Source organism: Poecilia reticulata, chromosome 10 (assembly GCF_904066995.2).
Source record: "Poecilia reticulata chromosome 10, P_reticulata-male-v2, whole genome shotgun sequence".
Lineage (NCBI taxonomy): Eukaryota > Metazoa > Chordata > Actinopteri > Cyprinodontiformes > Poeciliidae > Poecilia > Poecilia reticulata.
Window position 1 is genome coordinate 9,729,206 of NC_088839.1, and position 13,571 is coordinate 9,742,776.

The 13,571-nt window shown below is 40.3% G+C and overlaps 1 protein-coding gene across 3 annotated transcripts; it reads right to left on the reverse strand.

The window, feature by feature from the left end:
* Positions 1-605: 605 nt before the first annotated feature.
* On the reverse strand, positions 606-13,144 carry acsl4a (acyl-CoA synthetase long chain family member 4a). 3 transcript variants are annotated; one of them, XM_081611569.1, is made up of 16 exons: positions 12,993-13,144; positions 9,574-9,696; positions 9,175-9,482; positions 8,920-9,097; positions 8,725-8,834; positions 7,144-7,282; positions 6,890-7,040; positions 6,491-6,614; positions 6,267-6,338; positions 6,048-6,187; positions 5,756-5,928; positions 4,593-4,667; positions 4,295-4,483; positions 4,037-4,151; positions 2,648-2,805; positions 606-2,199 (listed from the first exon to the last, which is right to left on the reverse strand). In XM_081611569.1, the coding sequence occupies exons 3-16, from the start codon at positions 9,388-9,390 to the stop codon at positions 2,042-2,044; spliced, it is 1,998 nt and encodes a 665-aa protein (XP_081467695.1). In that variant the 5' UTR covers positions 9,391-9,482; positions 9,574-9,696; positions 12,993-13,144; the 3' UTR covers positions 606-2,041. The 3 variants fall into 3 exon arrangements, with proteins under 3 accessions (XP_081467695.1, XP_081467693.1, XP_081467694.1); XM_081611567.1 differs by having other exon boundaries at positions 9,175-9,696; XM_081611568.1 differs by having other exon boundaries at positions 9,175-9,696; positions 12,935-13,039.
* Between the last annotated feature and the right edge of the window lie 427 nt (positions 13,145-13,571).

Consider the following 13,571-nt stretch of genomic DNA (forward strand, 5'->3'; position numbering starts at 1 on the left):
GATCATCTGTGTTGGGCTCCACAGAGTCCCTGGCACATCACAATGTAGGTGATTCACACCTCTAGTCCGATCAAGTCTCTCTTCTGACCAGAACCTATAAAATGAAGCCAGATCCACTGTTAAGAGCAGACTTCTTTGACTCTGCATTTCTGTTCTCACCTTGCAAGGTTTTAATACATTTATTTTCTTCTCATCCATACTCTTGTTAAAGTAATTTTTTTCCACAACTTTGTAGAACAATGTTGCAATTTTTCTTTTCAGTACATCTCCTACAGCTTTGCTCATCTGTTCACCGACATTTTTTGTCTCTCCTTACAAAGCAGCTCAAGCTTAACAAAGAATTTATTAAAAAGGTTTTAAAAATATGAACGTTATAGCAAACCACCATACTGCCCTGGAATGAATATAGAGGGTCTAAGATGCAGAACTTCCTTGGATAAATTGCTTTGTCAGCATTGAAACTACTTAATGCATAGATACCAGTTGCTTTCTTCCTTGATGTAAAGTTAACTCATGGAATATTTCAACATTTTATGACTGCCTGGGAAAAAAAATAAAAAATCCTGCGTGAAAGAGTGGAAAAATACCAAACACCAAAACACAAATATGAAAAAAAGTGTTTATTTCTGAAATGCTGAACATACACAATGTGGTCATGGTTGGAGTAACAAATGCGAGTTGGTTCACCAAACGTCTGGAAAGGGGTTGCCATCGCCTCAAAGTCCCAACAACAAAAACCCGTCAGTACAACAATAACTGGAAAAATACGGAGAAAAACACTCCGATGATGATGATGAAGTGAAACAAGAGTTCTGATCCTCTTTATACCAAGAGTGTATATTAAACTGTTAACATACACAGACTATATTACAGTAGGCCAGTTGGGACTATTGCTAAAAAAGCGTTTTCATGTTAAGCGCATTAGCTCTTAAATAAATAAGGTGCCCAAGAGAATTTTGTCATTTTAATGTTCCTATCGAAGCAAAACACGCTCATTTGACAATTAATTTCACGCTTTTCATATATTTACTTGTCTTCCTGAGTGACCTCGTTTACATATTTTGGTCTTTACAAAAAAGAAGCAACAGTAGTTGACCAAAAAAAAAGAAAACAAAAGAGACAAGCGGGCATGATCATTTGCGTAAAAAAAACACACAAAAAAAAAACAATGATCATTTTCTGTTTATCTCTAACTGGGCTTAATATTCAATAAATATGTAAACTTAACACGGCAGTAAAGTTGTTTTTGAAACATTGGTTTGTTTGTTTTTTCATATTTGGCTCTTCCTACAGTTCTACCACACAAGTACTGCAGACTGAAGGCACAGTAACGGCAATACTCCAGTTGTACAAAAGCAGACACCAGGCCTCTTCGAGGATGACCTTAGTTCATATTTGTATTGGAAGTCACAGCGATTAATTAGAAATATTATGGACAAGAGTGTTTTTTTTTGTTTTTGCTTTTTTTTTTTTAAATCACCTAGACTCCAGACGGTGGTAAATTTAAGCAGATGGCAGTAGAGTGCTGTGAAAAGTCTCTGACCCTTTTGATGAAATTAGACCCGCTACTTCAGTGCATCTCTTAAGACAGTCGTAGATCCTACACTCATAAATAAAAAGCAGCACATACGGATCGACAGCAACGACTATGTACAGCTTCAGATTATTCCTTTCCTCTTAAGTCCTGTGGTACGCCAGCAGCTTGAAACTGGGTACCAGGGTTGAAAACCAAACCAAAGTGTATAGAACAGAGCCTTTCAGGCACTTTGGCAAACAACCAACATGGCTGCTTCCGACGTGGAAAAAAAAAACAAAAGAAAAAAAAACAACCTTGAATCTCCTAACGCGTCGGAAAGAGATGGACGGAAATCGTTTTGTAGCCTGCAGTAGCACACGTTTCTGTCAGATGTTTGGATCTGGGGATATTTCCTGAAAACTGAAAAGTGAATTCTTCTAGACTTGTTTCCCTTTGTGCATTGGTTTGGCAAAGCTAGGCTATTTACAGAAACAAATATTGACTATTGTGATATTTAAAACCTGTCTATTTTCCTCCGTACATTCTTTCTATATCGTTGAGATAGTGGTTCTTCAGCTCTTTCCTCTTCAGCTTGAACGCGTCTGTGACCAGGCCAGTCTCTGGGGTCCACGGCTCGGGACTCAAACGTACCTTTACTGGCACTTCAAACCGCTGGAGTTTAACTAAAGAAAACAAAAAACAAAATAATCATGTTTTAGCCACACTCCCAGCCATAAAACCACATTTTACACATTTTAAAAAGCCCATTTTGGTTTGCTGGCTTTAGAAACTACAGTATACTCAGATTACACATTTTGAACTCAGCTGAAAAGAGAGCAGCTGAAACACTAGTCATTAAATTTTATGACAATCAAGAGAACTTTTTTTTTCCTTGTCTGCACATAATGGCATAGAAATTATAAAGGAGTCATATCAAAACAGCAAGAAAACATGCTAATGTTACCCTAGCATTTCATGAAACTGCTAAACATTTAACTGTGTAGTTATAAACGTTGAATCACAAACATTTTAGATTCAGCAAATTTCTATTCTTATGAGTTGGATTTGTATCAAGAACCAGAAAAAATAAAATAAAATCCAGACTCAGACATCCTGTCAGCTAACTCTTACTTTTAGCTGCGGCCTCTGTGATCTCCCTCAGAACTTCTTTTTCCATTTCCGGATGGTTGCAGATTTCCTCCCATTTCTCCCCGATGCCTCTCTGCTTGGCCAGCTCCGTCAACTTTTTCTGGTTAGGAACCACAAAGCTGATCACGTAGTTCTGTTCACTGCAGGAACAAGGTTAACGTGAAGGTTTCCGTTTCATTTTCGTACAATAGCCGTCCAACGGCACAAACACTGAAAGATCAAGCCACTCAAAATTATAAACGTACAAACAAACTTCCATTTATTTTTCAAACACAACTCGGCTATAAAAAGTGCTTTACCCAATATTTTCACCGTACACTGTGTTTAAAGATATAGGCTATGTTTTCATTTGCTACCGGTTATCTCTGCATCTGTATTTGTATATGCAAACGTACCATGAGTGAAGCGGGATTTCTGTGTGCCGTTCTGGCAGCAAAGGGACGACTGTTCAAAGAGGACTTCACATCTCAGTGAGGTTAATGGCTCATTCAGCCATGTTGTTATGAATGAGGCTCTGTTTGAGCCAGGATAGATCAGCCAGACACAGAATCTGCTCTGGCAGGTTGTGCGTCAGTATTATACGAATAAACCGAAACCCTACAGTATAAAGTTAATGTCAACCTAAAACAACAAGCCTTTAACTTACTTATTTGACAAATGGGGCTGGATAATAAATCAATAATATATCACGACAGGTCACCATCGATAGATGCGTTTGATAGAATATTTAATAATTTCACTGAATTCTGATCCAGAACTGCATAGCATTCTGGGGGATGTAGGCAGAGGAAAGACTTGAGCTGCTCGACCTCTCACAGTCAGCTAAGCAAAGTTGGTGGCATCAACTAACTCACTCGCTCTTTGGTTACCTAGCAACAATCTGAATAAGTTGCAGCACCGGTTTAAGGTTTCTGCTTTAAGGGGAAAGGTCATGGCGACAGTTTGGCAGTATTTCAGAAATTTAAAACTAATCGATAATTATCGATATTGACTTATGAAATGCTTATATCGTGATGCATTTCTCAGCCACATCGTCCAGCCCCATTAACCAACTAACTATTTTTAAATTCCACTTAAAGTCCCAGTATTTCAGTGTTGCTGGTTAAATCTTCACCCATGACCTAGTTGAGCCATTTCCATGTTCTGCTCTGTTAAGCGGCTCTTTTCATGTGAACATACAAAGAGCCTGAAGCTTTTTCACGACAGATTACACAGGTCATCCCAGTTCAGTTAAACCTGTTTGTTGTAAACACAAAAAGTCCTAAAGGCATAAGACACTATGGGAACATACAAAAAAAAAAAAAAAAGTCTTGTTAGCAGCCCTCTGGTACATAATGTTTCATATCAGCACACATCAGATCTGTAGCTCACCTGTTGGCGTAAGCACAGATGTTGTCGATGAGAGCGCAGGTTTTCAGAGCAGATTCCACTTTACCGAGAGACACGTACTCCCCCGCCTGCAGCTTCACCAAATCTTTTTTGCGATCTTCATAAACAAAAATCAACAGAAGTTATAAGGTGCAAAAGTCCAGATTCTCTTTTTCCAAATCAATAAGCAGTGTGTGTGTGTGTGTGTGTGTGTTTTGCAAACAGAACCATTGAGTGAAGCTGACTGGGCAACATACACACCTACAATCATCAGACAGCCATCCGGGTAAACCTCTCCAATGTCTCCGGTGCAGAACCACCTCTGACCGTTCTCGTCCGTAAAGAAGTCCTGATCGTTGCCGTCTTGCCCGAAGTAACCCATGGTAACGTTGGGACCGCCAATCAGGATTTCCCCTCTTGGATGAGGCTCGTCTTTGCTGGTGTAGCCCCCTGAGAGGCAAAACAGAGCAGGCAGATTGTAACGCGTAATTATCCTGCATTAAAAAATAGTTTCTGTTGTGCCGACTACAGGATGCAGCAACATGCTTCAGGGTTCTACCTTCAGTCCAGTCTCTGAGCTTGATCTCGCAGCAAATCAGAGGAGCTCCAACACGGCCGGTGCTGATGTCTGCGACTGCAAAACAAGATAGTTACTGGGTTACTCATACATAGGCAACTATTTTATCTGTCAATTACTGCAAAAATATGAATCTCAATACAGATGGCAAATGAGTTTCAACTAATGGGATTTCTGAAGTTACTAGTCAATCATGCCTGTCTGCCAACTTTTCCACAATTATAACCCTGCTATCTTCCCTAGATGCCATGATCCTATTTAGTCACTGAACACTACTCAGATTACATTCCGCACAAGTGGGCTTCATTTATTTAAGAGTTCGCTGAGAAATTAGCCACAATTTTCTTAATTTTGGGAAATCGGACGATGCATGTGAAACAGATCTTATCCAACGATTTTTTCTAAGTGTGGAAAAGTCTGATAAATCAGTCACTGATTGACTGACTGACTGGTTCAGAAGGTCACGTCTGCATGTGTCTGATTAACAATAGACATCCCACTGACTATCATTGCACCCCTAGGGAACGTCATGACTTCTGAAAGTGAGTAGTTGCAGTTGGTTTTATTTAGAGCAGTCATAGTAGAAGGGGGCTAACATCAGCAGCATTCAGCTTCCATGCGCCACAAATCTGGAAGAAACTTGAAGAAAACTGCGAAAACAGCCAATCAGTTTTATCACCGTTGTTGATGACGACACTCGATAAAACGTCATGTTTGTTCTTAAATTGGTGACTGACTTTTGCGTTTGTCACATTTTGGTTTTGTGTTTTTATGATGTAGAGCACTTTGAAGTGCCTTGTTGCTGAAATATGCTATACAAATGAACTAACTGATAAAATTCAACTAAATGCCACTGTGGTTTGATGCTGAATACATGAAAAACACTTTTGTATGTTACTTTACATCTCTGATAATTTGTTTTTACTTGTAGTGAATTTTGTTACTGAACATATTCCTAACTTTTCCACGGTACATTTGGATGAAGGCTCCAAAGCTTGACTAGTACTTAATGCCGTGTTATGTTCTATTCCATTCCATTCCAGATGGTGCCCATGTATTTTTATTTTATTTTTTTAAATGACTTCTGGCCAAACACCAGCCTCCATCATAAAAAAAACAAAACCAACAAAAGAACAACAACATACCTTCAGTGATGGTACCGGCTCCACAGGTTTCGGTGAGGCCGTAGCCCTGGCCCACCGGACAACAGAAGCACACGTTCATGAACCTCTGAGTGGCCGAGGACAGGGGAGCTCCGCCGGACAACATCATCCTGACTCGCCCACCCAGTAGTTTCTTCACTTTCCGAAACAGCAACCTGCAGAGACACGTTACAGATTGTTTGGATTTGAGGCTAAACAACCACAACGTCATGTGCCTGGGAAATGCGCTCCGATGAGGGTGGAGGGGGAAAGAAGCACCGTTTAGGTTTCTTACTTGTTGCAGAGAGGTGCGTCATGGCCCCTCTTGACCTGCTCCAGTTTGTATTTGTAGCCCAGAGTAAACAGTGTCTTCTGAAGGTAGCTCATTTCCTGAACTTTGCTCATTACATTCTTGTTGATGCGATCCATGATTTCCTGTTTCAGCGGAAAAAATGAACGGATTTATTTTGTTGGAAAATGAAGTAAAAAAGAAAATAAAGTTGTATATTCTTACCGGCACTGCTGCCATCAGAGTGGGTTTGAGGACAGAGCAGTCTCCTTTACTTCCTTTCTTTATTCTGGTGGACTAAAGGCGACAGAGGCCAATGAACTGACAAAGATCAGCAATAATTTTCTGACTCAAAACAGCAATGACGGGTGAGACTACCCGTACGAATAACCTTTCACATGATTACGAGATAAAGCACACGGCTGCGTCACACTGCGAGCCATTTTTACCTGATCTGACAAAGTCTGGGGGGATGAGTAACCAATCCGGCAGCCGTATGTTACACAAGAGATTTCCGCCGTCATTTCCAGAACATGAGCCAGGGGCAGATATGCAATGTAAGTATCATCAGGTCTGTCAAAACACACACGCACACACACACAGAGATTAAATCCAGTCGTTACTGATCATCTTCTCTTCCACTTATTTATCTTAACAATGAGGAACTTTGACTACCAGTTCCCTAGCCAGTGGTTTGAAATGCACACTGTCACAATAATGCAACGTTTGAAATCAGCTGAGTGGTAGACAGGGGTCACTCTAGGGCAGTCCTCCAGATCTAACACTCTGAAACATCAACGTATTCGGAGGCCTAAAAATGAGTGATGATGAGAACTGGTGAAACTTACCCAAGTCCAGGGATGCGTTCACACTGGCCTGTCATCCCTGCGATCAGGTTGCTGTGGACTATCATGACCCCTTTGGGTCTGCCTGTGGAACCGCTGGTGTACATCACCACGGCCAGATCGGAGGGCTGCGGCGTCACAATTTCTCTCTTCGCTGCAGGAGAAATAAAGAAATCACTGTCTTTTACAGCAGAAATTTAAAAGGGACAAACAAAAAAAAAAGTGCAATGACTCGCGTAAGTTGAAGAAATGCACACCATTCTCCGGCAGGACGCCCAGGTCCAGCACCGCCTTCATGCTGTGGATGGAAAGTCCTTCTGGGTAGCCTTCTGTGTTCACCTTCTTCTCGTCCACGTAGATGATGTGCTTCAGTTTGGAGATCTGCGGTAGTACTTTCTGTAGAAATAAAAGTATAACAGTTGATGCGAGTCATTTTACATAAACGTTAGTCTATTTTCACTGGCACCACCCTAATAATCATCGGCTGATTCATGTCACCCGGTGATCTGATCAACCCGATTGACCCTCTGCACTGAAACTCCTGAGTTAGTCCCACTTTGAAGCACAACCCTCTTTGCAACCCAAGTCATTTGGTTTACTTTACAAATTGGACCTGTTTGGTCAGTCGCAACCAGTTCTTCTATGATCTATTGCCATCCTCACTTGGCACATTTCCAGACCACAAAAACAAACAACCATGCGTCGGCATTTCTCCTGGGGAAAGTACAGCGTGTCACAGGCGTCGGTGTCCAGTGCAGTTTGGAAAGTTCTGTGCTGCATCATTCAGCCATTGTGTACAAATCAGTATCCTGCATCTCTGATCCAGGCTTTCCACCAACTTAAAGTTTAAGAATTAATACTATAGTAGTGTACACTTAGAACATGAATTAGTTATGATAAATTACTTACTTTAATAACTTCTGTTTCATTCAATTGATGATTTAAGAAAATTGAAATCCAAGCAGTCCATTCTGTAGTACGGAGAAACCTTCATAAAAGTAATCAATAACAGGTTTTATCCAGTTACCGATTTCCCTGTATTAAAGCCAAATCTGGTAAGATCTGATATGACAATAATGTTTAGATTTTAATAATACAAACCCACAATAAGCCAGTTTCGGAAACACAATTTGCAGGTTGGAGATGAGGGTTGATTTTTATGAGGATGCCAAAAAAAATCATCCTCAAACAGTGTTTATTACTTATGGTATTATGGTTTAAATAGCAGTGTGGCAACACACCACTTTCTGTTAAATACTACAAATAATGCAACAAAATTAACTTCACCTGTGAAATTCCCCACCCCCAAAAAGCAACAAAATTTCTAAAATTCTTTGTGTATTTAAGACTTTTTATGGGCCAAAACTGAGCTAAATAAATGCAAGACTTTCTGAATTTGCCAAATCCGTAAAAAGTGAATAAAACAGCCGACATATTACAAATTATTTAGAAATGCCACTAAACATTAATTTTTGTGATGTCAGAAAGGAATGCAATATTGGTTCTCCCCAAATAAAATCAACCCAAACTCTTCCTAGACTGAAGATCCACTTGTTTTTGGAATATGGCTATAGAGTTGCTAAATCTCTTGTAGAATGATGTGAACATTGTGATACCATGCTTGGAGAAAAACTTTACAATCAAAAACAGTTTTAAGGTCACGCATAATCTCATTTCTGCACATACTAAAGTGTCTTCAATTCATTTATGCACAATAAACCACATTTTCCTGTTTTCCAGTTTTCTTTTAGGTCTCATGAAGATCTCCTGATAGCTTTTAAAACCACATAATTAGGACACACATATTTTCAAGCACGGCTTTAAACGGATCAACTCACTTTAAGTTTGCTTTCGAGCAGCTCCATGCTGGTGACCAAGTGAGTGACTCCAGTTTCGTTGAGTCCGTGCGCAATCGCATCTTCTCCCAGCGTAGCGTAGAACGTCACCACTGTAAACACGGCGAGTTAAATGCAGCTCGTTTTTTTTTCCCTATGCATTTGTAATGACATCAGCTTGCACTGGGCTTTCCTTACATGGGAAGTTGTGCCTGAAGCATGCCTGGGCAGTTATCATCCACTCCGCTCTGGTTTCGCAGAAAATGGCGATTGTGTTTTTGGGCTGCTGTCCCAGAGCTGCCAGTCCGTTGCCAAAATCACTCACTGTAGAGTCCAGCTCGTTGTACGACAGCCACCTGTACTCTCCCAGTATCAGCTACACGGAGAAACAATTAAATGAAGCTTTAGAGACGTCCCCAAACAGGTAACAGTGGAAAAACTAGACAGTCTTACCTTTTTAAACACTTTGCCGTTGGGCTGGATCTCGTTCTCTTCGCTCAGCACCTCTCTGGTGCCGAGACAATCGGCTAGTCCGAAGCGCTCCACTGCGTGCTTGAACAACTTGTCCAGCGTGTCCTTCCCTTGGAAGTCCTCTGTGGCCAGGGACTCAAAGTGGTCTACAGAGCGGTACGGCCCCTCTGGGGACCCTGTGGTGGAGCGGGCCTTCATTCTCGTAGACTGCGTCCTTTTTTGGCCGGCTCCGGTGATGAAGTACCAGGGCAAAAAGGATATGAGGGAGTACAGCCAGATCAGAAGGTGGACTGGAAAGAGGAGGATTGACTTGAGGGTTGAGTCTGACTGGGCGCCCATGATGCTCTCTGGGTGCGTTTAGAAGGGAACTGAAAAGCAGACCTTGGTTTATCAACCGCGACTGGACCTTTATCCTGGCACAGGAAAGGACCGCAGACAGATTTTTCCACAAGGTCTCACAGGCGCAGAATGAAGGTTTCTGGTCCAATGTCCCCACAGATTCAGCTAAAAGCAGAAACAAAAGGAAACAAGAACAAGAAAACACTTCAATATGAAAATAAAAATGTAATTTAAATGCTAAAAATTCTGATTAAGTTTGCATCATTACAAAGTGTTATCTTATTCGTCTTTACTGAGGCAGCAAAATTTAAAAACCCAGGCATGGGTAACTTATTCGTATCAAAATTGGTCAAATTTCTCCCCCACACATAGCTAGGCATTACTGATCAGCTATTTAAAAGAACGCTCCTAATTTCTCTTGTTTTTAAAAAGACTTTTTTTCCCCAAACTTCCAGAAACTATGTCTTTAATTAAAGCAACACCGTCATAAAATGAGAGTTCACAAACTCAAAGCAGCATGACCGCAGGCCAGCCGCTGGAACGAAAAGATAATCATCAGCTGATATCAGTTTATGACTTGTGTCACTTTATAAAAAATAGCAAAATGTCAAAAGGCCATCATATCCTGCAAAACACAAACTTGACAACTACTTCTAAATTTAACTGTTTTTATTCTTTTACTACAAGTCTGTGGATCAAAGTTTTAAAAAAACTGCTACTTCTACATTAAATTATTGTATAGTATTGAAGCCATGTTACTTTGTCAGTGCTTGGGATAGTCGGTTCATTTTAACATTTTGAGTAAATGCGGTAATACTGTGTTATTTTTACACAAGGTTATTTTATCGAGAGATTCTCGCACCGACTTAGTAAAGTGCAATAATTATTTAACGTTAAACTGATGAACACCGCATCAACCAGTAAAAAGGGAAGTTTTAAATGATGCCAGACTCACAAGTTACTAACAAACCTAACCAACACAACTAGAAGCAGAAAAGACATTTTTCACAACAACAATCAGTGTCATCACTTACCAGATTCTTCCCTCACTCTGTAAAAATCAGTCAGTCAACCTCTAGCTTTAAGTACAGCCTTCTTGAGTCACAATTGTTCCCTCCCTTTCACTCAAACACCTGTTGTCTTTCATGAACTAAAGAGGCGGGGGTCATCTGAGAGGTCACAGAGGGATGAAGCAGTGTGGACACGTCGTCCCCACTGGCCTGGCTGGCTGCCGTCCAATGACAACAGCCCTGCGAGCTATGCTGGAGGGGATAGAGCGACAGACAACCAATGACGATGCTCTTGAGGCTCACCCCACTCGGTGGTCAGTGGAAGGGCCACTATAGGTCAAGCTCAGCTCGACAATGACCTCACTAAAGCGGATGTAGAGGAGATAAAACCCAGTGAAAGCGTGATTTAAAAAAAAATAAATAAGTAAATAAAGGCTGAACACACAACCAGGATGGACAAACATGAAAATGTGTGCTGGAGTCTGTTTAAACAAAGGGTTAATTGTAACGCGTAGTATTCGTGTAGTTGCTAAGGGTGGAGTGGCGTGTGCTTCCAACCGCTTGGAAACGTTATCTTGAAATTTGCAAATTTCCAAACAGTTACTGCTTCGACGCAATATTTGGTAAGCTGTTATACGTTGGGTTCCCTGAAATCATAACCTGCTTTGGAATATTATCTTAAACCAGTTCTGCACAGACGCTCACTGTTCTTGATGCTCACTATTGTCACAGATTTCAGAGTTTGAGACAGAGCTCACACAGCGCGCTGCGGACATCAATGTGGAAGATGTGGCTTAGCTACAACCTGTGTCGTCATCATAACTCAAGTTTTTTTCTGAATTTTAAAAATAAATGTCGCCAACACACACTTTGAGACAGCAACCACATGTTGAAGATGTTTATTAGAGATTTGAATCAGCCAGTTTCCCCTTAAACAGATTTATTTTAAAATAAAATGTATTCAATAAATGTGTCAAAAACTAAGACTATTTCAAAGATTTTTACAGAACTAGAAGCCTCCGTTTTTCAGTGGCACGGGAAGTGAAGCTGGGGCAGCTGCTTTGCAGAATGTAGCCTCTCTCTCTATACATCACACACACACGCACACACGCACACACACACACACGCAATCACTGATTTCACACTGGCACAGATATCAAACAGCAAGCACTTTCGCTTATAGGTTTAGGTGTGAAAGGAGGAGAAAAATCTGAAAAATCTACAGACATAATCGTAGTTTGTAAATTAACTTGATAAAATGAAATCAGTTTCAATCAGAAATAACAAAACCGATTTAGCTTTAATGTTAAAATGATAAAAATTACCTCTAATATATTTTGTTCTTACAGTGAATAACAAAAAAAGTTGGGTCTTGCCACCATTTCAACCCCTTTCACCCCTGCTGTACCTTTAATAACGCGTGTCCTCTCCAATGTGGATCATCATTTCATAAGAAATTATATGGACCTGACCTGTTCTTGCAGCATCAGGCTGCACAAAATGTGATTCACATTTCAGTGAATCACACCTCTAATGTACGTCAAACAACTGTATGAATTCCTTAAAAAATGGCTGAGAGATAAATGTGGAAAAACTGCAACACTTCCAGAATTCAAGAATCGTATTTGTCTCTTTTTCTGACCCATATTATAGCACCTTTAAACCTGCTTACACTTAAATATATACAGCTTACTTTTTTTAACTCTAAAAAACAACAGGGAAGAGGGGCAGGTGGGAGAGGGGCCGGGAACATACGCAATGATGGGACGTGTTCATTTTTGGAGAATGACGCACCTGTGGAAACAGCATGTTGGTTAGCCTCAGTCTGGTTTCCTGGCGGCTGATACCGTAATATTCAAATAAGCTCATATACAACCCAAAATAATATTATAATGTTCTGTTACATCCGTCTCTTCGCTGACATAACACCTGAAGACTGGTCTAAAACTGTACACAAATGCAACACAACAGGAGCACGTGAATAAGCAATCACCATGGTAGTATCTGGTATCCGTGTTAGACTAATATAGCCAAGACATTTTATATATCATTTCTCTAAATGGTAGTTACGAGTTGCTGCGTTATTTCCGCCTAAACCCAATCTAGTTTAACATCCCCATACAGTTGCTAATATAATAAGGTCTATTAAAAGAAAAACTGTGGGAATTGGCAACATTTTAACAAGGATATTCTCTAGGGACTGACTGACTAACAATAGGGAAGCAGCAGACAAAACGTTGACAAAAAAGCCGCCTCATGTTACCCACACCATTGAGCAACCCAACTGCAAGTTTATACCCCGCCGAGGAAGTGGATTAAAGCTGTTCAGTATGGCCCTTATAAATCACCCCAAACACGATTCAACAAACGGATAAAGGCAATAATAAGCTTACGGTTTCAGTTTAAGAGACTGATATCCCGCTTAACCCGGCATGTTCGGCACGTTCTTACCTCCCCGGCGGCAGCTGTACACAAGGCGTCCAGTCGTGTCTGAACCAGAAATGACCGAAAGTTACCTTTTTCCTTTGACGCCTACGTCATCTGATTCCATATTTCTGAACCAATCAGAGACAGCGGCGGAATTTGCCCTGGTTCATGTCTGTTACGTCTGCAAGAAGAAACATATACAACAGGAAGTCAGTCATGCGTTAGTCAAGTGTTGATATTGAAGATGTTATTTCATGGCTGTTCTTATGAAGTCATCGTTATTTATATTAATGTACCAGCGAAACGGTGAGAGCCAGGTTTAACATATTTTACGTCTGTAAATTCAAGTCACAGCAATATTAGAAAATAACCCAAAATGTGTATATTTATGTTTCAGTAATTGTTTTATATTCTACATGTAGTCTAATTACATTTACAAATACGTTTATTACTCGCTATGAATTCTTATGTTACTCATTTCCTTTCTCACAACCTTATAGTCATACAATATACTTTCATTTTTCACTGTGAATAAAAAAATAAATTATTTAAATGCTTGGATTAATATGTGCTTTTGTGAAAGAACCTGACTTCAATTTAACA

What these genes read in the sequence shown, in the direction of transcription:
- acsl4a (XM_081611567.1), bottom strand. Translation starts at nt 9,531, where the DNA reads ATGGGCGCCCAGTCAGACTCAACCCTCAAGTCAATCCTCCTCTTTCCA. An exon ending in ACGGCAAAGTGTTTAAAAAG is followed by an intron (nt 9,098 to 9,174) that starts GTAAGACTGTCT and finishes TTCTCCGTGTAG; the next exon opens with CTGATACTGGGAGAGTACAG. An exon ending in ATCTGTGCTTACGCCAACAG is followed by an intron (nt 2,806 to 4,036) that starts GTGAGCTACAGA and finishes TTGTTCCTGCAG; the next exon opens with TGAACAGAACTACGTGATCA.